The 25,034-nt window shown below is 28.3% G+C and overlaps 1 protein-coding gene across 2 annotated transcripts in view; it reads right to left on the bottom strand.

Moving 5' to 3' along the window:
• Window positions 1-24,380, bottom strand: part of LOC129968826 (protein kinase C, brain isozyme-like) — a 195,985-nt gene extending 171,605 nt beyond the window's left edge. For both annotated transcript variants that reach the window (XM_056083100.1, XM_056083099.1), the window contains exon 1: window positions 24,184-24,380. In XM_056083100.1, the coding sequence (XP_055939075.1) occupies window positions 24,184-24,347 (164 nt within the window). In that variant the 5' untranslated portion in view covers window positions 24,348-24,380. The remainder of the gene's footprint in view (window positions 1-24,183) is intronic.
• Window positions 24,381-25,034: the final 654 nt, after the last annotated feature.

Here is a 25,034-nt window from a genome sequence, read left to right as displayed (position 1 = left end):
GTTTTTTTACAATTTTCCAGTCACTGCGTCGCTACATTTGCTAGGTTGGCAAAAAAAGCAAAAAAAAAAAAAAAAAAAAAAAAAAAGGAGAGCACATACAAAAGCAAGCGCTATAAAAATGATTTTGCTTATCGTCAAAGTGCACCACTTTATCAGCCAACGAGCAAGCGAAAAACGTCAAGGTAAATTTTAGTTTGCAAAATAAATAGGAGCGAAAGCGGGCGAGTTAATCTTTTTATCTTATCAGCTTAAAGCTTTACGGGTTTAACTGGAGATTAAAGCTTTTACAAGATCGTCGTTCGCCGATCGATGGCTTAACTTCTTGCCCGATCCGGGGAGGCTCTCATTTTGAAACGTCTCCAGAAAGTATCCAGAATGTCACAAAATGGAAAACAGGAATTGGGTTGCATGTTCAAATGATTAATATGAGACGATAACACAATATCCTATAAGGGCCATTTTTTTTTCAAGTTTCAATCGGCCTTATAAAATAAACAAGAGTAGGCAATAAAATTAAATTTTTACCGAAAATTAGGTACAAACACAATTGTTTTTCTACATGACAGCCCTAAAGATTCAGACAGTTGTCATATCGATGGACATGCGGAATTGCGTTGCATGTTCAGATGATTAATACTACACGATAAGACAACTTTCCCATGAAGGTCATTTTTTTTTCAAGTTTCAATGGACCATATAAAAAAGGTAAGAGAAGAAAGCAAAATTAATTTTTTTTTCCAAAAGTTAGATACAAACGCGATTACATTTCGACACGATCCTCCTAAAGATTCAGACATTTGTCATATAGGTGGATCTGTTTTCCAATCTCCTCTTGGAAGAACGTTGTCATCGTTCTTGTGAGAAGAGCTTTAACGCTGTTTTGAAGCTTTGGCATTCGGCCTATTGTTCAATTCAAGAAAGAGATGAAACTCACTCGGCTCTAATTAGTGTTCTCGATAAATAGAACGAAAGTCCAATGTAACAGAAGATCACGTCGTTCGAAAGTAATAGAGAATACTGGAAATCCAAGCAACAAAATAATCAGTCAACAATGTCAAAATTTAGAATTTTGGAGGAATTTTAGACATTCCAGACTTTAAATATTCCTTCTCCATGCCCTTTTCCTAAAAAGAAGATTCAAAGAACGTTCATGTAAAACGTTATCTCTCGTTATCTCACTCTTAGAAGAGAGTATCGAAAACTCGGTCCACTGATAATGTCAAATCCTGACTCTTTATGGCAATTATATCGAAAGTAACTATGTTTGTATCTAACTTTTGATCAGAAATTCATTTTGTTCTCAATTCTTGTCTTCTTTTTATGACCTATCAGGGATTTGGGGGGGGGGACGCCCCCATTAGTGGAAAATTCCAAGAATTCAGTCGGGATGCTTTGAGATATTCACCATACAGTACTGGATGTGACATGTTGAAATTTCCATCTTTCTGGACCCATGAAAAGGTTCCTCCATGATCAGATGTTTGACTCAGATGGCAATCTCATGCGGGCCGATGGCGTTCTATGACACGAGGAATTCAAACTCAAACAAAGCTTGGCCAAATGCCTCAACATGATTGGCTGTGATATCTAAAAGTAAAAAATTGGATAAACTTCCATATCCGGTTTATATTGTCATGAATTCCATTCTTTATTAAAATATGTATTCAAAAATACGCTCGTTGCCAAGTGATATCCGTCGCAAATTTGATTATAGTTCATAACGAAGATAAACGCAAAACACGACATGTGTGAAAGTATACCAGAAATTTTATTTTAACTCAAAATTTCGTATTGATATGGCTAGTTTAAGTGGTAAAAAAGCTTTCAGGAGTGGTACGAAGAAAATTTTACATAATATCATTAAATATTGTGACCAAGAAGCAGAAAACGGGGAAATAAAATATTGTCGAAAAAATTTAATAGCATATAAAAAAGATCATTATTATTTTGTAAAAATTAATTACTAAATTTTAAGAACAGAAATTTTTCATTTATTCTTCATAATTTAATGTTTATGCCTCTTTCATTAAATAAAAATTGCTCTGAAATATTTTATTGTGTATTAGTACCTTTTTTCCTTCTGTATTACTAATTATCTGCAATGTTTACATTTCATAAAACTGCGAGTCTTCATTGTTAAATGAAAACATCTCCTCCTTTCATCTTTCCTCTCACCCCTATTTTGTCGAATTAAACCCATCCTACCGCATGCGTAAACGCGCGGAGGATTTTATAATCCGTTGTGAAACAGTTACTTCTTGGGTTTCGAAATTTTGATTCTAGTCTTAAACTAAAAATCAACCAGAACTTCAAAATAATCAATCCTTTATTAAAATTAATTTTGGAGCATGTTACTGAAGACATTTTTATACTATTTCAAAATTAATAAAATAAGCATTTAGTGATACTATTTTTATTTCCGTAAAATTTCATATCTTTAATTTTAATAAATTATTAACAATATTTGTAAGTATATTTCACAGCAATATTTTCTTTTCTTTAAGAAAAATAAATAATGAAATTGGATTCATACCCACGCATTTTGGAACTATATTTAAACATTTTTTTTTTATTTACACATTACCGCTGCCATATAATTAAAAGCAAATTTTTAAAAATTAAAATAAAGATAAGTGAATCAAATGTAAGACATTGTCTTGCTATTATATGATTAGAAGTTCGAATAACTTTTAACTTTTTAAAAAAATAATTCGTGATTAATTCTGTTATAGAGTGAACCCGGACAAACATTTACCTATGCCAATTCCAAGGATAAAGGCAGGTAAATTCCATAACAACATAGCAATTTGTTTATCAGTTTTCCTTCACTTTATCAATAAAAAAAAACAAAAAAACCACGTTCCTTTGACGTAGATTATCACCCCCACTAAAAGCGGGGGCAAATAAACGATTCCAGAATGGATAAAACAGGAATTTATTAAGGAAAGGGCCTCAAGACAGCCAATTTGGCGACTATTAAGAAACTTGCCCCTCCTTTCTATGTGAAACCACTGAGAAACTTGCTCAAAGTGACGTCAATAAAACCAGTCAGAACGCCATTTTTGACGTCGCATGGAAGTTTCGCTTTACACCTGCGATACGGTGTAAATGTTTTGGGTCTTCCGCGAACGTTTCATAGTAGCAGTTGTTTTGTTTTGCTTTTCCGGCGTCCTTCACACCTTTGTAATTAACATAGATTACGCGCTGTGAGGCGCCACAAGCTGAACTTGGCGCTTGCTGTTGGCGGCGTGCTTTCCTTAACCGAAGACTGAAGAATAATGGGCGGCGTGTTTCCGTTATTTTCGAAAAATGCAAATGAGCCGCACGTCGAAAATAACACTTGAAATAACATCATTCCGGTCGTATTTCTTCTAATATTTTATTCGTTTATTTTCTTGTAAACGGAATATAGGAAGAGAAAATATTATAATCGCCAAAATATTGACGATTTACGTTCCAGACTACCAGAGTTCGAAAAATTAGTTTTTGGAATTTCTGCTATTTTCGAAAATTTTTGTACGTTTAAATTAAGCAGCAATTGAAACAATGTCATTAGTTATTTTAAGTCGTTTCTTTGATTATTTTATTCTTTTACTACCCCATAAACGGAACATAAAAAGAGAAAATATTTTAATTGTGAAATTTTCGAATTCGTGGTCCCGACAAATTTTCAAGAACTTTTTTCCATTTGTATTTTTTTTTTTTTTTTTTTTGTTCATTCGTTCCTTTGTCTGTTTTTTTTTAAAAAAAAAAGGAGGAATGAAAGAAATCTGCCAGGATTTAATAAAACAATTTTTGGAATTCTGTCTGCCTGTGAGAAGAACAAATAAAAAAAGAACTAGGAAACGGAACGAACTAGGGAAATGAAATTTTCCTGTGGGCTTTTGATCTAACTCATAGATTTGTATCAAATCTAGAGTAAATTCATCGACAGGTTGTACGTCAACCGATATGACTGTGAGCACGTTAATACAACTAATGTAGTGAATTCGATAGTTGACACTAGCGCATAAATTGTATAAATAATGGCTAGCTAATTTTTGACTTGAATTGTAATTGATTAGAATTAAATAAATCTGATCTAATTGAGTGTTTTGTTTGTTTTTTTACCTGTTGATACTTCGTTCGCTTCTTCAAAAACCTAGTTCTCTTTTTCTTTTCGACAATTTTAGTTTTGGCTCGCTTTGCAAAAAAAAAAAAAAAAAAAAAAAAAAAAGATGCTATTTGCTAAATATATTCCTTCATAAGAGCGCTTAACAATTTCCGTAGACATTTCCGTCTAAATAGCTTTTCTTTACTGTTGATTGCAGATACATTATTTTCAAAACAATAATTAAAAATACAAAGAAAATAATATACCAACTTATGTTAATAATCGTGCAAATAAAACAGCAGATTTGCACAGTTCATTAATGATATTAACTTTAATCCAGCGGGAATGGTTTTCTTTTCACTTTCTTGCATACTTCCAATAAAGGTATTACCACTCCGCCCACAAAAACTGTAGGTCTTGGGCAAGATCGCAAAAACCACAAGTGCTTAGATTTTTATTTCCTAGAACCTCGCACTGTAGCGAATATATTTTGCGATTCATAAAATATTAATTTTGAGGAGTTTTTCTCTCCCTTTGAACGAAAGAAATCAAAATTGGACATAGAATTACACTTTTAGCAACAAGAGCAAAATCGAATTTCATTTAAGTCGCTACATTGTTGAGTTAATCACGTTTAAGTACATCGATAGACCGACAGACGGTCAAATATTTGATGGAATTCCATTTAAGATTTGACTTTTGCACTTGAGATGCTAAAACAGTGCTCCAAATTTCATTCGCTTTTAAATTATCATATCAGTCTATTTAAACTGACAGATGGCCAACCTCTTAGCAGTGCTCAAAATTTCATTTTGGCGTGTTATTTGGCGATTAATTCCTGGCATGCTTTCATAGTATTCAAAGATCGAATTTGTGTTTCTGACACCTTTTGCTCAACCAACTGATACAAAAATTCGATGCAAAATTGCACTTGTAGTCGGAAAATCCCATACCAAATTTGATATGTTTAAGTCATTGTCTTTTTGATTTATCGAGTTTACATGTTTCTGAAAGTAAAGACCGACAGACAGTCAATCAGTGGTTGGATTTGGCTCAAAATTTGATGGGTGTCTACTTTGTAGATGATAAATCTGTGCATCCAATTTTATCTATCTAACCCTCTTCACTATCGTGTTAACTTATATTCGAGCAGCCGAACAGACGGACTTGCTTTGAACAGATTTTATTCAACATACGATAGAAATCTGCAACCTCGGAGTAAAGACCTACATCAAACTACAACTGCCTACCTCCAAGCGTTTTAAAGTTATCTTTGTGACAGAAAAATAGACGGACATTTTCTAAAAATGTGTATTTCGAAATCAGGGAGATCTAAAATGTGGAAATTCGTCAAAGTTCGAATTTTTTGGCGATAAGTATATTTTTTCTATAATACGTATACGAGAAAGCAAAAAAAAAAATCGTTAATTGGCAATTTTTTTAAATAAATTATTTTTATACTTTTTTATGTTTTCTTTAATCCTAAAAAACTAATTATGCATAATTTTTAAATATATGCATAATTTTCTTCGTGTATATCGTACTTCAAATTCTATATATCAGTTTTTACTTCATTATATAGTGTTATGATCGTAATTATAATAATTTAGTATTAAAGCGACTTTTTAAAAAAGTCTTTTGTATATTGCGTCTTAAAATATTTACTTTTACTCGAAATATCCATTTCATATTTGTTCAAGTATTGCCTATGTTTAAAAATATTATCAATTCATCTCCAAGAGTTTCAAATTATTGCTTTTTAACATAAAGTTGTTTCTTAAATATTATCTTGTTTTTATTGCTATCTGAAACAGAATTCTTGTATAGTCAATTCGTTATCAAATATCTGATAATGCAATTTCCTTTAATGCATTTTGCAAATAATCTGTCAGATTCTGGATTAAAATCTAATCTCTCAGAACTTCAGAAACTTTTTCAGATAGCAAACGATTTTTACAATTCTCTGATTTTTTAAGAGAATTCAAGGACTAAACAAGAAATCAAGGCTCAAATAAATAATATTTAAAACTGCCAAATAATTTAACATGACGGAAAATCTAAAGCTTTTGATGAACATTAATGTGTCATTTCTTGTCCATATTCTGCTTCTATAAGGAAGCCTTTTATTTCTGTCGAAAATTAAATACGAATTCCTCGTTAGAATTAAAACAGAAAGCATTTGAAATTTTAGATGAATCAAAAGAATGAATAAAAAAGAATATGCGACACACTTTTCAAAAGTTCTCATTTTCACATTCGTAACAATGGAGTAACGTGAGATTGCAATATCTTTTCTACGTCTAATTTCCCATTGGCAAACTAGTTTCGCCACAATAGTGTGGAAATACTGAGTGTAACTACAAATAAATTGTTATAAATCATTTTTTATCATATGAAGATTCACCTTTTAAAATGAAATTCGGTTTTTAATTCAATACATTTATTAGGCTAAATACAGGTATGAAATTAAAATGTATAAAAACAGATAAAACATTTGAAAATTACGATAAAAAATTTCCAAAGTTTATATCATTCCCAGTTAGTTAATAAATATGAATTATCAGTTATAAATATAATATTAGTTAATTATTATTATTAGTAATACATTTCTATCATCGACAACCATTTAAAAAAAATCGAAATACATCTGAGAACAAAATTAAAAGTAATTTTATCAAAGTACATTTGTTCTAAAATAAAACAACAGAATGAATTCTCAATCCTACCCCTTCAATTGGGGGGGGGGGGATCACCCAACCTACTTCCATAAAGAAAAGCTGTATTGCCTCAACCTGTCACCAAAGACAAAATTTTTCACAAAATCTTATTAAGGGTCCAGAGGCAGAAGTTCAGAATTCTGATCTAAAAAATCAATATTACAATTACACAATTTACACTAAAAAAATCTTTGTTACAATTAGTAATATTAACATGAATCTACAAGGCAGAAAATTTATCCTAGTTCAAACGCAGCTGATATAATTTTAGAAAACAATTTATTTTTAATTTCTTTTAAGGCACAAAAGGAAAGTAAGTTTTCAAAGTAAAAGAAAAAAAAAAAACCTTTTTTGGACTTCAAAAAAATAATTTCAGTAAAAAAAAAAAAAAAAAAAAAAAATCCAGAATTAATACAAAACGTTGAAGCGAAATTCTTCAAGCGATTTTTAACAAAGAATGCTTTTAAAAGTTATTATTTGTACTTTATCAAACATGCAAAATTAGCATAAAATAATAAATAAAACTTGAATTCGCAAATAAAGATGTTTATTTCACATTAAAAAATAAAATAGATATTGAGAAATACAGATATATATATATATATATATATATATGCAAACATATTTTAACAGTGCATGGCCGAAAAGATAGAACTTTCGGAATGTTAACTTCGATTTATTTCATTCCACGAGGCACAATTTGTACAGAGAAAAAACGATAAGAGATACGCCAGTCTACATCGCGACACAAGAGCAAAAGAGACAGAAATTTTTCCCTTCATGGATTTTATTATGAAAATTTTATAGGGATCTCTTTGGGAAATTAGGAATCTTGACGCTTGAAAAGAAAGTTGCAAGCATTAGGAATTTTTATCCTTTCGCTCGAAGCGCGAAAAAATGTTAAGTCATCAGTTTTCTAGAACGCGTGTTAAAAATAATTAAATAAAAAGTAGGAATTGGATCAGGAAATAAGAGAACATTTTAGAATGATGTTAATATGGGCTAAAGTAAGATAAAAATTACGAAATTAATTACAATTTAAATTAGATTAAGATATATCATTATATATTTAGTAAACAATTGTTTACTAATATCAGAACATAAAATAAGGCCAACTAATAATAAATAAACATAGGTTGACCAAAACAATGGTTCCGAGATTCAAAAGATTATTCTACGAAAAGAATAATAAAAAGCAAACATAAAAATATTTTTAATATTTATCTTTCGAGGAAAATATCAAAAAATATTTTTTCCTGTTATATTACGTACAGAAAAAAAAAAAAGTCACAATCCCTTCTGCGATAGAACGAATATGTAAAATATGCTAATGAATAAAAATGGAAAAAAAAATTTCACATTTATCTAAATTAGATATTACCATGTAGTTATATACAGCAATTACGGCCTATCTTAATTAGGTCAATTTCTTTTCTTGACATTAAATGACGTCAACAGCTGAAGGTCATGATAAATTCGCACTGGTAAGAGCATAAAAACAAATTGAACTGAAGCTTCAATGTGTAAAATATTTCAATGAATTAAAACAGATTCGCCGAAGACGCCTGTAGTCATAAAAAGCCTTTCCTACGGTGTCAAGGACAGGGGATGTTAACAATAAACTCTGTCACTGCGACGTCCAGAACTCGCGGAATAGCAATGAAGTGGAACAAATCAAGTTTTTTTTCTCCCTACTTTACCATCTGGACTACACAAACAAGCGTGGATTTTTTTTTTTTTTTTTTTTTTTTAGCGTTGAAGATGTAACTATTTACAGCATTAGTTTTTTGAGCATTATGTACAAGGTCCAATCTAAAAAGCGTTATAAATGTACACATTTCTATTAACAACTAGCCGCTTTCGGCGACCAGTTGCTTCGCTGGGAATATTGATTATATTTAATTTATAGACAAGTCAGCATGGGGGCGCTGGAAAAAAAAGGGGCGGCAGACATGTGGATTAAAAAATTTAGCCGAAATGTCAAATAAATGAACTTTAAGAAATTATTATAAAGTGTTAATATAAAATATTAGTGATAGTGTGCGTAAGGTGTATATTGAATTATTAAAATCAATAATTAAAATTTTTAATTTTATATTCCTTTGAAATTTATTATTTCACTGAAGATTTTCATAGTAATACTTTACGGTTAAGTTTTAAAAAGTTTACGATTTTAATTACTTTTTGCATATTATATATTTTAAAAAAATAATAAAAAGCATATATATTTAATAAAATTATTAAAATAAAATGATTATCTAAAATAGATCATTAATATATTAAGTTAAAAATCTTACCTTCATGTATTAATGAATATTAATTAATTTGGCCAATTATTAAAAGAAGGGCCTCGTGATGGGCATTGCCTAGAACTGCAAAATACCTAAACCCGCCATTGGTTGTTTCAAATGTCATCATTTGGTTCTCACTATTAAGCTGCCAACGCTTGTCAATATTTTTTTTATTTACTATACTTTTCAAAAAAATTTATTGCAGAAAAAGAAAAGCCAAGAATAAAAATATAACACTTTGGTATGGAAAAAACTCAATTTTTTGAAACTGTATGTTTATCTGCTTTTTAACCTGCTTGTAAAACAACTCAAAAATGTAGTAAATTCAACGGTGTATTTCCAATCAATGGCTGAAGATTTGGAAGCACTAAATTGCACTTAGCACTAAATTGTATATTTCTAACTGTGGAAGAATTTAGAAAAAACAACCGCTCATATTAGTTCACATGCAACCGCACGTTTTGTATGAGAACCAGTAGCGGATTTCTTAGCGGCGGTAAATTAAGAAAAGCTCACAAGTATGTCAATTAAAATATCTTATTGTTCCAATGTTTTCAAATTATTTTATACCAAAAAACATTGTAAAAAATGCAAATTCTATGAATAATAAAATATTAGCCTTTTAAGAAGTATAGGTTAGCTAGGTTCCTATATGTGTTATTGCTCTCACATAGTAATTAGAATATTTATAAAATCGAATACTTGCTTCAAACATTTATACCAGGAGTCATTATCACTACTAAAAATAAAGATTAACTGCATGTGTGTGTGTGTGTGTGTTGGTGCTCTACACGCCAGACCATTAACTTAAGAGCTACCAAATTTCGCACATATATATTTTGAAAGGTTGGAATATGCACCTAGAAGAGATTTTTTAAAAATTTTAATTAATTAAAAATTAAACTGAATTTTGGTATTCGCACAAAAATGAATTTTAAAACGTTTCAAAGTGTAAAAAAATTATTTTTTTAATGATACCAATTTAATATCCGTGCGAATTTCTCTTGAATTTTGGAAATTTTTAAAAAATATTTTCCCCTAATTTTCAAGAATAAATAGCATTGTTGCCCTGAAGTTCGAACAGTTTTCATATTTCTCATTTATCTGATTGCAGGATTTTTTATCCATTGTTGAAAGTTAAAGATGAAGAATTATGTTTAATATCGGTGTAGATTATAAATTTTAAAAAAAGTGAAGTCACAATATCGCAAAACTTAGAAGACACATAAACATTTAATTTACATTTTTAATAATGCTATGACGTTATGGAACTCTGACCGGTTATTTACGTTTTTAAAACAGCTATGATCTCATGGGACTGTCGCCATTAGAAAGGTTCATTTACACCATAAATGAAGTTTAAATAAGAGATCATAAGTACCACTGTGCATCATAAATAATCGCACAACATAATACCATAAGAGACCGTACATCATAAATAGCATGACTTTAATGACAGAAAATTTGGCGGAATCATGGACAAAATATTATATTCAAACTATTTTTCTAAAATCAAATACAAACAATAATTCCGGCGAACTTGCTGGTCGCTGAGATGACTAGTAGGTAAATAAAAACAAATACATTTCCACAAAATAAATAAAATAAAAATAAATCAAACATATTAAAAATGTGTTGAAAATTAAAATGACCTTATTGTTAAAGGGGGGGGGGGTCCTTCATAATACCACCACTTGAAACCACAAAATACCAAAATTAAAATAGCTGTTTTCATCGTCTATCGAGAATGGATTCCCTCTATTCATTCTCACTTTGCGATGACTAAAGAGAACTTAATTTTGACTTTATGCTTAAAACACAAAACAAATAGAGTCTAAAAGTTACAAAAAACAGTTGGCCCTCCCCCTATCAACGTAGTCATATCATTCAAGTAGCCTAAGTGTCAAGAAAGATGGGCTTCCCTCTTAATTCTCGAAGACTTACATAAGGAGCAAGAGATACCAATTATTGTCTAAATTCCCCCTGAAAATCAAATGCAATTGCAAAATTGTGCATTCTTTACAACATGCGAAATATCAGATTTTTGTAGAACGTCAACTCTTGGCACTGTTTTAATATTTTAAAATAAATATTTATCGGTTTTCGCAATAGTAGACAATAAACATAGCAACATTTTACTCATAAAAGCAAACTATAAAAGTATAAAGTAGGGTTTATATTCAGACAATTACAATCCCATCCAGTAAGACCACGCATTCGCAGAAACTGTACAGTAGCAAGTACTTATCCCATAGAGACAAGAACTTACTGTTGTCCACTCTTTCAGCACATGCGCTATCTTCTTTCTGCGTATGCCTGCTTTTACTAGAATTTTATAACTTGACTGAGTGTAAATCCATCTTAAAAGACTTGTTTTAACTGTATAAAATTCAAACTGCTGGTCACAAGAAAAAAAAATATTAGGGTAGACAAAAAAAAATTATTCAAATTTCCTCAAAAAAAATATTTAATTGGGTTTGCTTTTAATGTTTAAAGATAAAAGCTTCAATTTCTTGTCAATTCCAACCTATTATTTAATGTTAAAGGTTTAATTATTTTTTCACATAAATAAAAGGATGAAGAGTGAAAAATTTTAAGATAAAAACAGTTGATGATATTATATTAAATAATTTACAATATTAAATGGCAAGTCAAAATATTTCCAAGAATCAAATTTTCATATTAACTTCAAAAACACTGAATAAAAAAAAAAGGAAAATTTTACCATTTGACAAGTTGAAATAATTTATGTATACAAAAGAAAAATTAACTCTTCATAAAATTAAAAAGGCTGTTAAGATTCAGTAAAATACCTAAATATAGGTATATAGTTTTAATAGCAAAAAGATCAAACACATTAATATTTTAAAATAAACACTTGCAAAAGGAAATACAAAGGAAATGCAAACTTGGAAAGGAAATGCAAAAAGGAATTTTAAAAAAAATTGCTAACAAATATGAAGAGTTCTATTAAACGATTGAAACAAAAATAAAAAATAAATAAAAGTGTCAATAATTATCTTAATCTGGTACAAGTTATGTTATAGAGAATCAAATTACTAAATGGAATTTAAAAGAAACAAAGTATCTATTGTATCACTTAAATAATAAATAAATTTCTTTATTTAAATAAAACTTATAATTAAATTAGAACAAATAAATTAAAAAGATGAAAAAGAGCATACATTGTGCAATTCCTACAAAAATAAATAGCTCAATGCCATTTCATATCCTTGATATTTCGGCCAATTTACCGAGATATCTTTAACGGATATCCTTAAAAACTAAAAAAGCACTCTAGATTTGCTGATATGTGTTTGAAAAATTTCTATTAATAGAAGCCTTACATGGTTGATTCAATAATCCAGTTAAGACATAATAGTATCTTGGATAGATTTTGGATTTAAAAGAAAATAATTAAATGGCAAGTTCTTATGCTATAGAAATTCGAACAATTGATTAAATTTCTTTTTTTCACTTTTTACTCAAAATATTACAAAGCAAAATTAATGTTTTAATGAATATTTTGAAGCAAGTCATTAAGAAATTAATTTTTTCAATTAAAAACTTCCATAAAAACCGAAAAAAAAGCTAATTTTATCTTTAATGTCAAAGTATTAAATCTATTATAGATATTAAAATAACTTTATCTTTATGCAACTTTTTTTTGTATACAGCCGAGTTGCCATCACAATATTTAATAAATTTTGTGCTATTTTTTAAAAATTATTGATTATTCTCATTAAAAAAAACTAGGTTTTGGCGGTTTTAGAAAATCGTTTGGTGCAACTATTATTCTAAACTCAGCTTAAAAAAACAAAGATCCACGCAATATGAAAAATTCGTGTAATAAATAAATATTAATAAATAAATATTAATAATAAATATTTTTAAAATAATAAATAAATAAATATTTTTACAATAAAAAATATTTTTTATATTAAAAAATAAAATAAAAATAAATAAAATATAAATAAATAAATATTTTTTACATTAAAAATGTTATATTTTTCAAAATAATGTTTTAATGCTAATATTAATTACATATCTTACTTTGAGCAAAATCGTGTACATTAGCCAGGACATTATTAAAACCTATTGGAAATCAATCGTCATTTTACAGTCAGATCACTACTCCATATTTACTTAATAGTATGTAATTTATTATGAAAACTCTGATGTTGGATAAGCAAGTCATTTACAATGTAATAAATAATTTCGAAGAAAATGCAAATTTGAATGACTTTTGACTTTTTTTAAAGCCTATCGCATATGTGGTATGCAAAGAGAAAGTATTATAATGCGATAATTTAAAAACGCAAACACTTAGGTAAATACAATTCAGTTCACAATTTTAGCATCTAAAGCTTAGATTCGTGTCAACCTTTGAACCACATATATCAAATGGTTGAACGGTTTGTACATTCTGCTGTTTGTAAAACTGATAACGCCAAAACGCAATGATTTAGATAAATGAAATTTGGCATGTTATCTTGTAATTAAAATTAGGATTGTGTATCAAATTTAGGTTTAATCTGGTCGAAAAAAAAAGAATGACCAAAATGTATATTTGGTTTTCTTTACTAAAATACGAAGCAAAAAACTAACTTTACGCGGGATTCTGAAAATAAAACTCTGAGCACTTGCGGCGTTCCGGACTTTGCCAAGGACCATAATTTTATGCAGAAAGGATGACAACTTTATTAAGAAATATGCGAGAAATTTCCGGGGAAACTATTCTCACTGTTTTTGTTTTCCTTTCCTATTTTGCTCATTCTCTTTCAAAACATTAATATTTCATATTATATATTTAGGAAATACTTCTTCATTGCAATACTCCGTTCTATATTTAAAATCATCTTATTAAAATGAAAAGGATATGTGATATAATTTAATGAAAAATTTAATAGCACTATTGGAAAACAAAAGAAAATTATCAAAATAGAAAAAAAAAATCTTTTTTAACGCGCTTCCATTAGTGAGGTAAAAAGTAAAAAATAATTTTATCAAAACTTAAATGTCAAAATAAAAAAATAGAAGCAAGTGGCATTGATTGAAATACTCCAAGAAAAATATAATTCCGACACGTTTCTAATAAATTTTAATTTACGATGGATGTTTGAGAATTTTCTTTCTTTTAATGTCTATCATTGTTTTATTTCTTTATCGTATTGTTTCCAGGGCTTCACGTTTTTATGATGTTGTTGAGATATTCTCATTTTTTTTATAAGAAAGGTAATTTCAATTCTTAAATTGTAGCCCTTGGTAATCTACTGGTTCATCAAAGATATTGGTTATATTTAATTCGGGCAAAACCGTTTAGATATATTTTCATGCCCATGATTCCGTTAAAATGTCAGTTATTAAAACCAGGTTATTTTTATGCTCTCTTCTTTGTGTATACGTATCTTTTTTAATGGAGATTAGTCTCGTGACATCAAAGCGCTATTAAAATTGTAAATTTGCGGTTCATTTAACTTCTAAATTTGGAAGTACTGTAACTTTGTTTCTTTATGTTAATTATGCAAATATTAAACAGAATTATGCTTCTTTAGCTTTCAACAATCGAAGAAAATTTTGGGATTAAATATATGATGGAATAATGAAAATGGTTTAAATTTCAGGCCAACAATATAATTAATGTATTGTTAAATTGTTTATCAAAATCTGTATATAAAAAATTATTTCTCTTAGAGTACGTTTTAAATAGTTATTAGTGTCTCCAAAACAATTTCCATTTTTTACATGGTTTTTAAGCCAAGTCGAAGATATTCATCACAATATTAACTCACTGAAAACTGAATCTTGCAAATACCTTTACGTTGTTAAGTTACTGAAATGAATCAGCCATATTCAGGATGACAATATTGACTAATTCATTGAAAATTGGATCTCGCTAATTATTTAAAAGCTTTGAGTCATAAATTTTTAACCTATTCATTATAAAGCAAAATTTTAATTTAAAAGTGTTTCAATGTCAGAGATTTACATTCATATTTTAAAAGATTAATTCTAAATAATAAATATAAATGCAATTTCTCTTAGCAAGTAAATTAAGTAAAAGCAACCGATGCACCATTCAAACTGTGCAACACAGAGTTAGTGAAATAAAATTTACAATGGCATAATACAAATTTCACTGAATAACAACATGAAAATCGAATATAACTTCGGATTGTAAAATCTTTGAATAATTATATCAAGTATTCCAAAGGTTTGTCTTTGATTTCGTGCCCAACTTAATGTTATGGATATATCATGCCGCATTCGACTTATAATGGAACTATTCATACACTTGATATTGTCAGGTAGGTTCTTCAGTGTGGAACTCAATGACACACACAAGAAGTAGAGCTAAATCAATTTATTAACTCAACTCTGAACTCAGAACACAATGACTGACAAATCTTCTGCTTTTATACTAACAGTGAAAGTTCCAGAATACTTTTCTGGAGACAGTAAGAAAAGTCCAGAATACTTGTCTGGTAAACGAAAGAAAGGTCCAGAATCTGCTGGAACATGAAATAAAGGAAAACATAAAATCAAGGAATTAAATATTTACATAGAATGTGAATCGCATTGTCTCTAGCGGGATTCGAACTTACGATCTCTTGATTAAGAGATCAGTGCTATGACCATTCGGCCATGGAGAGTCGACTGCATCGTTTCAATGCGGCAATATTATTGTATCTGTCTTGCAACTTACGACTTAATAGTGTTATTCCTCATCTAATATTATCGTATCTGTCATGCTGTGTATCACTAATAATGGTGCTGTTCATTCAACTGATATTATTGCATCTGTCATGTTTCATATGACTTGAAATAGTGTTATTCATACATATGATATTGTTGTATATGCCATATTATGTATCGCTAATAATGATGCTGTTCATTCATTTGATATTACCGTATTTGCCATGTTGCATATCACTTACATTGTATTGGTTCATATATCACATATTATCATATCTATCATGCTGCATACGACCTGAGATGGTGCTATTCATATATATATATATATATATATATATATATATATATATATATATATATATATATATATATATATATATATATATATATATATATATATATATATATATATATATATATATATATATATATATATATATACAAAAGTATTAGAATCAAGTTAATAGGAAAAAACAAAAAATCAAATAAAAATTAAACCAAAAAAATTATAAAAAATATAAAAAAAGAATCCGGCCTGAAGACTTTTTCAAGGGTCACCCTCAGGCAGGGATTCAAAGAAAGGGATTTTTTCTGTGAGGAAATACAGACATTGTCTAATAATGATTCCTCGTGACCCGAAAATCCCCAGAAATTATGCTCAAGAGATATACCATTTTAACAGAAAGGAAATATAAAACAACAAATTAGAAGAATATAACCACAACAAAGTAAAAATACAATAACAAAAATAACAATAAAAACACAAAATAGCACTAAAATTAAAAATTAAAAACGAAAAGGCCAGTATATACCATCAACAGTCAAGGAAACTTTAAACTATCGATTGTGATTCCCTGTTTTTAAAAAACTAGCGGTAAATTATGTAAACAGATGTAGGCTCCCAGCGCCATCTATTGAGTGACCCAATATGCAAGGAAAGTTCTATTTTTATTTAAGCCAAAGGATTAATCCCAAACCATACCTTGTTTAATTAAAAAATTGACATTACAGTAATTTCTAGGAAATTCATTTTTAATTAAATTTTTAAGGAGGTTGTTTCATGCTTCAATATAAGAATTTTTATTATTGCAAACCCTTTTGATCCTGTTAACTTGTGAGAAAATTAGATTTTTGAAAATTTTAGAGTTTAGATTGGAATGGTAGTTACATAGTTTTGTTATTTTAAAGTTGAAATCATCCCTTTTATCGTATATACCAACTATTGTTTTATCATTAGCAATTTCGATTTTTAAATCCAGAAAGGTAGCCTCAAGTTGATTTTTATTTGTATCTTTTAGAATTAAATCTTTTGGATAGCAATTAGTAATAATATTAGTATTGTCGAAGTTAATCAAAAAAGTAGGTCATCAATATATCTCCACCCGTTTATTAAATTATATTTAACTATTTTTTTCTCATAGTAATGCAGAAAAATATTAGCTAAAGCTAATATTTTTCCCAGCTTAATATGTTCCCATTGGAATGCCCTTGACTTGTTTATAAAAATTAATACCATTAAACACGTAATTTTCAGTAATATTAAAATTACATAACTGAAGCCAGTTATTTTTAGGAATGATATTTTCATTTAAATATTCGTCATATATAAAAGTGCAGACCTTTATTAATTTTTCATGAGGTAGATTAGTGTATAAATTTTCGAAATCAAAAGTATTAAGTTTATTAATGTTGTTATCTTTAAGAAAATCCAATACTTCTTTGTTACTAGAAATAATAAAGTTGTCTTCATTTTTTATTTTGTCCAGGATAATTTTTAAGTATTTAAAGAAATGTTTACCCGTATAGTAATTATAACTGCCAGTGCTACAGGTTACGAATCTGAATTTTAATGGATTTTTATGAAATTTAACTGTTGGGAATAAATAAGGATAGTTAAGAGAGCAAGTCTTAGTTTTGGTTTTTTTTTGCGAAAGCTAGCATTCTTTTATCTCATTCCTTTTTCCCGGTGTTCTTTAACATATAAGTTGCATTATAGTTATATTCATTAATTAAAAGTTCTTTATAATAATATTTAGAAATTAAACAAAAATTATTTGCTGATTTATCTATTACTGTAATAACAAATTTTTCTTTTAAATCTCGTCGTTTAAGGCTTGATAGACACTTATTTAAATCTGAAATGAATATAGCAGACAAAGTATGCAATATATATATATATATATATATATATATATATATATATATATATATATATATATATATATATATATATATATATATATATATATATATATAACCAATCTAAAGTAAGAAAAAGTTTGAAAACGAAACTAAAATAAAAACGAAACAAAACAGTTTCGAAATCGCAACTAAAATTTATTACCTATTTAAACTAAAACCAAAAAGGAACTTCATAGTATTTAGAGAGCGCAATTGCAGCTACTTCTAAAACACAGATGAATTGATACAAAAATATTAGAATCAAGTTAATAGGAAAAACAAAAATCAAATAAAAATTAAACCAAAAAAATTATTAAAAAAAGAATCCGGCCGGATTCTTTTTTTAATAATTTTTTTGGTTTAATTTTTATTTGATTTTTGTTTTTCCTATTAACTTGATTCTAATATTTTTGTATATATATATATATATATTGCATACTTTGTCTGCTCTATTCATTTCAGATTTAAATAAGTGTTTGTCAAGCCTTAAACGACGAGATTTGGTTATGTTCAAGATTATGAGCTAGAGGTCACAACCGAATGGAATTTATCGTTGAAACCACTTAACTATCATATAACTTCTCATTATTCTCATGTTCTTTTAAATACTTGCATGAAATCCTCATTGCTTCTAGTCCATACAAAATGTCTTATGTTTTAATGTCTCGATCCGAGAAGAAATGTTCAAGGACTCAGACTCAACTAACTATCCAATATCAATCAGTAACTAATAAGCTTCAATATAAGCTAAAGCTAAAATTAATTTACTTATTTCTTTAGACGCACTCATGTGAATTACTTCATTCATTTTAGAAAACTCATTATTTAAATGAGTGAAATCATCAATGTAATTTCTTTAAGCAATATACCTTTTTATTTGTCTCGAATACGTAGAATGGAGAAAGTATAGTAATCGTCGAAAACTTCAAACTCGAGAATTCAACGTATCTCCACGTTTTAGATCTCTCCGAGTTCGAAAAACACATTTTTGGAAAATGTCTGTCTTTTTGTCTGTAACAAAGATAACTCAAAAACGCTTTAAGCTGGACGGATGAAATTTGGTAGGTTTTCAAACCAAATTTGAAGATTTCTATCAAATTTTGAGCAAAATCTGTTCAGAGGAAGTCTGTCTGTCCGGCTGTTCTAATATAAATTAGCACAATAACTATAAAACGAAGAGAGCTAGATAGATAAGATTTCCTACTCATATTTAACATTTATTGTGTAGACTTCTATCAACTTTTGAACCAAACCCAACAAGGGGATGGCCGCCTATCGATTTGTACTCTCAGAAATATGTAAAAAGTGGTAACTCAGAAACGTTATAACTTAAATTTGGTGTGAGATTTTGTGATTACAAATACAATTTTGTGTCAAATTGGTTTTAATCGGTTTGGAAATATGTGTCTAAAACACAAATTCGATTTTTGGAACTATCAATGCATGCCAGGTATTAAATAACTTGCCAAGGATGACATGATAGATTCCGTAAAAATGCTAAATTCAAACCAAAGGTTAATATTTCGTATTTTAGCCAATGCCATGTAAAGCGTCTTTTGGTATGCGAAAATGTTTCGGAAAAATCACTCCCAAAGGCGGTTATTATTTTTTTTTTCTCGAATGCGGAATAAAAAGATATCAATTTCTCCAATAAATATATCTACAAATAGGGAAAACAACCTAAGGAACAAGAAGCCAAGCTAATATTTCACATTAAATGCAGCCCTTTTTGAATCCATAAAGACGCAAGCATCGCCGGTGGATACGCCTACAAGCATGAAAATGAAACCACCTTTTTTTATTCCTTATGAATCCGAAACCAAACTGGTATCTTCAGAGGGTTCCTTTTCATCCAATGATGATAACGAAGATGGCGTCAGAGGATGATTTGTTAGTCTGCTCCTACTATCTGCGCAATCTTTTTGAACTCTTACTTTTGGAAATACCATTATACTTCAGCGCAATAACTATACTTCATCAACGATTTTTTTTTTTTTACTCGAAGTTTTGAAGGGTCAAGGTCAATATGAGGACAAGGTTTTGATTCCGAAACCTACGTTCACATATTTTCCAGTGAGTGATACAAAATATTTGAATATTTGTCTTGTAAGAAAATGAGGCGTAAATTAATGTTGGAATCTCATAATCATTAACGTTTGAATTCGTATATTTTTCTGGTGATATAATAAATACAATCACTGAAAAAAATTAAAATCCAAATACATTTTTATAAATCAAATGTATCATTTTATTTAGGTATGCAATTGTTAACATTTCTGCTTGCGTCTATTTATTTCGAGCTTTTTAAGATCCAGTCGCTAAATTAAACAATAATTATACTTTTTTTTTATTTCATTCGATAAAATCTGCTATTTAAACAGGACATAATTATTTATATTGTATGTTCTGGTTGAATATAGAATATAGTTACAGATGAATTATCTAAGTTATAGTTGCAGAAAGAGAAAACTTTAAATAATTTATTTTATTCAAATGAATTCATCGACAAGCAATGATCCAAAGCATGCAAAATTCAACAATAGAATAAATTTAGAAGATCCTATTATACCTTCCTAAATTACTAAACTATTATGCCTTTCAAAATTATTATGACAATTTGCATAAATAATTGATAATTATTACTGTATATGAATCTTACAAATAAATTCAAAACAATAATCTCTTCCAAATCTAAAATAGATACATTCATCTAACAAATCTAGTACATGTTAGGTAATAAAACCTCAGAAAGAAAAGTAATTGAATTTGTTGAATTTGATTTACGTTAATAAATACTGAACTGTTGTAAAAAAAATTTTTTTTAATTTTTCTTCATTTAAATTAATTCATGTAAACTATAGAAAGAACAATCTGTGATATTTTATTGAAATTGTCGAAATTAGCAAAAAAATAAAATTATTCATTTTTTATAAAAGAGTTAGGCCAATTAATTTCATAAAAATAGCTAGAAATTAAAATGTGTCACTACTTCGACAAAATAACATTTTTATAAAGATATACAATGTTTTGTCTCTTTTAATTTCTGGATAAATTAATATTCTAATTAATAAAATTTTTAACAAAGTTCAATTTTTTAAAAGATAATTACTAAGAAATTTTTCTAATTTATATTTCTTTAATTAGCTTGTGGTATCGCATCAAGTTAAAATCTTATAAAAATTTCCAATTCTAACCTTTTTCTTTAATTTTACCTAAACACCTTGAACTCGTCTTCATATATGTCAAGTAACACACACACACACACAAAAATCACTTAATAAATAACTAAATAAATCCATCTTTCTTATACCCAATTTCCGCATGTGTAATAAATTAGTATGTCACCGATATAGTAAGAATCAAAAGAAAAAAAATCAGGATTAAATTTCGCTCATTAGATGAACCGAGCAATCATATTTCACACGTAATAAATCATCCAATCTTTGATCAATTGCTTCACTTCGACCGCTGAGCCAATAGTAGTCGGAATTTTACGAAAACCTATGACGTGCGGTTGGTTGATTTTAATCAATTTCCCAGGAATTTAATAAGAGCCTTTTTACTTGTATCGAATTAGAATTAAGAAATATCCATTGCGCTATAAAGAAAAAGACCTCAATGTTGGAATTAATATTTTTTTTAAAAATGTATATCGAATATATTTTAGAAAACTCTTTTGGCGTAATTTGGTTTAATATGAAGCTATTTAAAAAAATTCAAACGTGAAAGATTAAACTTGAAACAAGTCAAAAATAATTCTAGAATATTTAATGCCGATAAAATAAAATTCGGAATTCTATTTTATATCGCTACAAAGAAAAAAATCGTTTTTCTTTTAGTTTCCTTTAAAAAAAAAAATCTTTTGGCGAATTCTGTTTGGCATAAGTTTTTGTTTTACTCAAACATGAATGAATTAGGAACAAGCCAAATATAATGCTAGAATATTTAGTAGCAATGAAATAAAAATCTGAAATTTGTTCTGTAACCGTTACAAAGAAAAAATAAATATCAATATTGAAATAGAATATAAAAATTATATGTACATCGCCAGAGCCTCATACATATATTTTTTTTAACCTTTTGAAGCATCTCATTTAGTAAATTTCTATTCTACTCACACATAAAAAGGTTGAAATTTAAAACAAGTCAAAAATGATGATTAAATATTTCGTACCGATGAACTTAAATTCTGTTCTATATCACTATAAAGAAAAAGATCTTAATATTGAAATCGAATACAAAAATTGTGTACATCGCAAGAATCAAATATTTTTTTAAAAAAAATATATTTTGAAATACCTTATTTAGTAAAAAAGCTTCTATTCTTTCCAAACACAAAAGATTAAAAAAAGAAAAAATGGCGAAAGAATAATTAGTACTCACATTTTAGAAAGAATATATTAGTATATCATATAAAATACCGATGAAATTACCATCTTATCTTAAAATTTTAAATAAATATATATGAGTTTACTAATCTGTGTTATCACTATCAGAGTATAATTCATACTCAGATATGATTTAATATCATTAGCTAGATCTTTAATTTTAAAATTCTAGCTAATAGAATTTCGGTATTATGCTGTTTATTTTGATACGAAAGAAAGAAAATTAGATATTTTTTTATGTCTGTAAATATTAGTCCGTAGAAATTTAAAAAAAAAAAAAAAAAAAAAAAACGTAGAACGAATTTTTTTTAATATAGATCTTTAGTAAAGTTCTTTTTTCTACAAGCTTGTCTTATTTTTAGCTTTGTCTGTGAAGTCAATGTAAAGCAAATCAATTATTTTTCACATCTTCCAAAGTATTTTTTCCGTTAATACTTTAAGTTATTAAGACTTTACATAACCAGTTATTTAGTTTTAGCACTCACAATTTCTCTTAACATTTTTTGGAGGCACTGGTATAAAACCTATGAAATACAGATTGCTAGGGATATTTAAATTTTTTAATGAACGTTTTAATATTGATAAATTAATTTATTTGGGCAAAACTTTTTTATTATTTTAATTTAAGTCTTTTATTACATAATTTAAAAATTCTAAATAGAATGAAAAATTAAGAATGATATGAAAAAATATGTTAGATTTTATTATTTTAATGAATACAAAAAAATAATACTTTCACTAAATAATTTATTTTATTTGAACACAAATTTAGCCACATTACGACCAAATATACATTTTGAAAACCGATTCTACAATAGTAAAACTTAAAACGTTGAATATTTCATTAAACATGAATTCCGAAATAAGTCGGGGAAAGAGGGTAGAATCTGTCACAATACGTTTATTGACTTGGAGACATTTAAAGAGGGCGCTAAGCAGGTGAATGAGATGAATTGTCGAATGAATGGAACATCGAACACATGTGCACATTCGCACATCGACCTCTTCGCTATTAGTTATTTCAAAAATTCTAATAGTTGCCTTTTCCATTCAGAACAGTAAATAAAATGATAAGCACATGAACTGAAATATTAAATAAAATTAAAATTGGGACTCAATATATTTTTTTTCTTCCATCTTTTATACATTCTGTTAAATAAAATATACGTATCAGGAATATTTTATTTTATATTGCTGTTTTAAAATGGTAAAATGTAAATAAAATAATATTTTAATAATATATCTTTTTTTTATCGTCTGCCGCAAGTTATTGTCTTTCATATTTAGAAAAAAAATGTAATTTCTTTTCCAGAAATATTAAACAAAAAAATAAAATTTGTTCCATTTTACCTTTTTTCTACTTAATTATTTAAATTATATTAAGCATCATTTTGGCTAAAAAAATAATACGAATTTTTTCCTTAAAAATTCGTTTGTTCTGATTTTTTTAATTAATATTCTGTTTAAAATTATTGTCGAAAAATTCTGTAAAATAATAACTGATTCGTTTTCTTTAGAACTAAATATTTACATTCTGTTAAGCGTCATTGCAATTTAAGAGTGGAAATTTTTTTGTTCTTTCAAACGTATATTCCTCATTTTTAATTATTTATTTTTTTCTGGTGAGCCCGCGAAACCGCAGGCAGAAACTATTAAGTAGGAATCCCAGAAATATCTGCAAACGAACGAAACGATGCGGCAGTTAAAACGCGGCAAAGCGCAATTGAGATTTCCTGCTGTACTAGCAAGCAGTCCATTCATTGGCCAGGCTAACACACACATCATGCAGATATCTATACAGGATTCAAACAACTCACCAGATAAAATCCTTACAGTGCGAACAGAAAGTCGGCTGCTTGAAAAACCTCGGAATGAATTTGTGGTTCTTGATCAGCGAAATGTTCTTTTTTTTCAGAGCACCTTTTCTGACTCGGCCCAATTGGAAATAACTTAGCGCCTGAGGCTCACTATCGTCTGCCATCTTGGCCGACCGACGACAATCGTCCACTGAGAAATCGTTTTCTGCAGCAGAAAGACTCATTTATTTTGCCAGCCCCAAGTCGCCAATGCGATCGAGAAAGTCGCCAACGCTTGAGGCGAAATCAGGCTTTCGCCATTCATTCTAACTTGGCGAGAAATCGCCTTTCTGCATTCATTCGCGATTTGAGATTTTAACCAACCCGTAAAGTGCCGATCGATTGAATCGCAGAAATGATAAATTAAAAGGACTCCCGCGTCTCTTCATTCGATATTCGGAATCAAAATTTGAAATTAGAGCTGGAAAATCTCACAATGGTCCGTTTCTGGCGTTCATTTAATCGACAAGAAATCCTCCGGAATTAAAAATGGATGATTTCGATTCATATGGTTTGAAAGAAATTCTTTAATCCGATTTCATATATTTCTTTGTCATTTGAGTGGATTTATTCCACATAATTTATTCCATAAGAATTTGACGATAAATATTATATTCTCGTAATGAATTGAAAGTTTAAATTTCCAAAATTTAGATTTCTATTCTTATTCAGTTTATTGAATGCTGATCCATTTTAGTTATAGATTGTAAATTAAGCATATTTATTCTATAATATTAATGGTGAATTTCATTGAAAAATATTTTTGATTAAATTAAATTCAAAACTGATTATATCTAATGTGGTATAGTTCT

The sequence above is a fragment of the Argiope bruennichi genome, chromosome 5 (genome assembly GCF_947563725.1).
Source record: "Argiope bruennichi chromosome 5, qqArgBrue1.1, whole genome shotgun sequence".
In the NCBI taxonomy this organism is placed as follows: Eukaryota; Metazoa; Arthropoda; class Arachnida; order Araneae; family Araneidae; genus Argiope; species Argiope bruennichi.
This window is presented reverse-complemented; position numbering and strand designations above follow the sequence as displayed.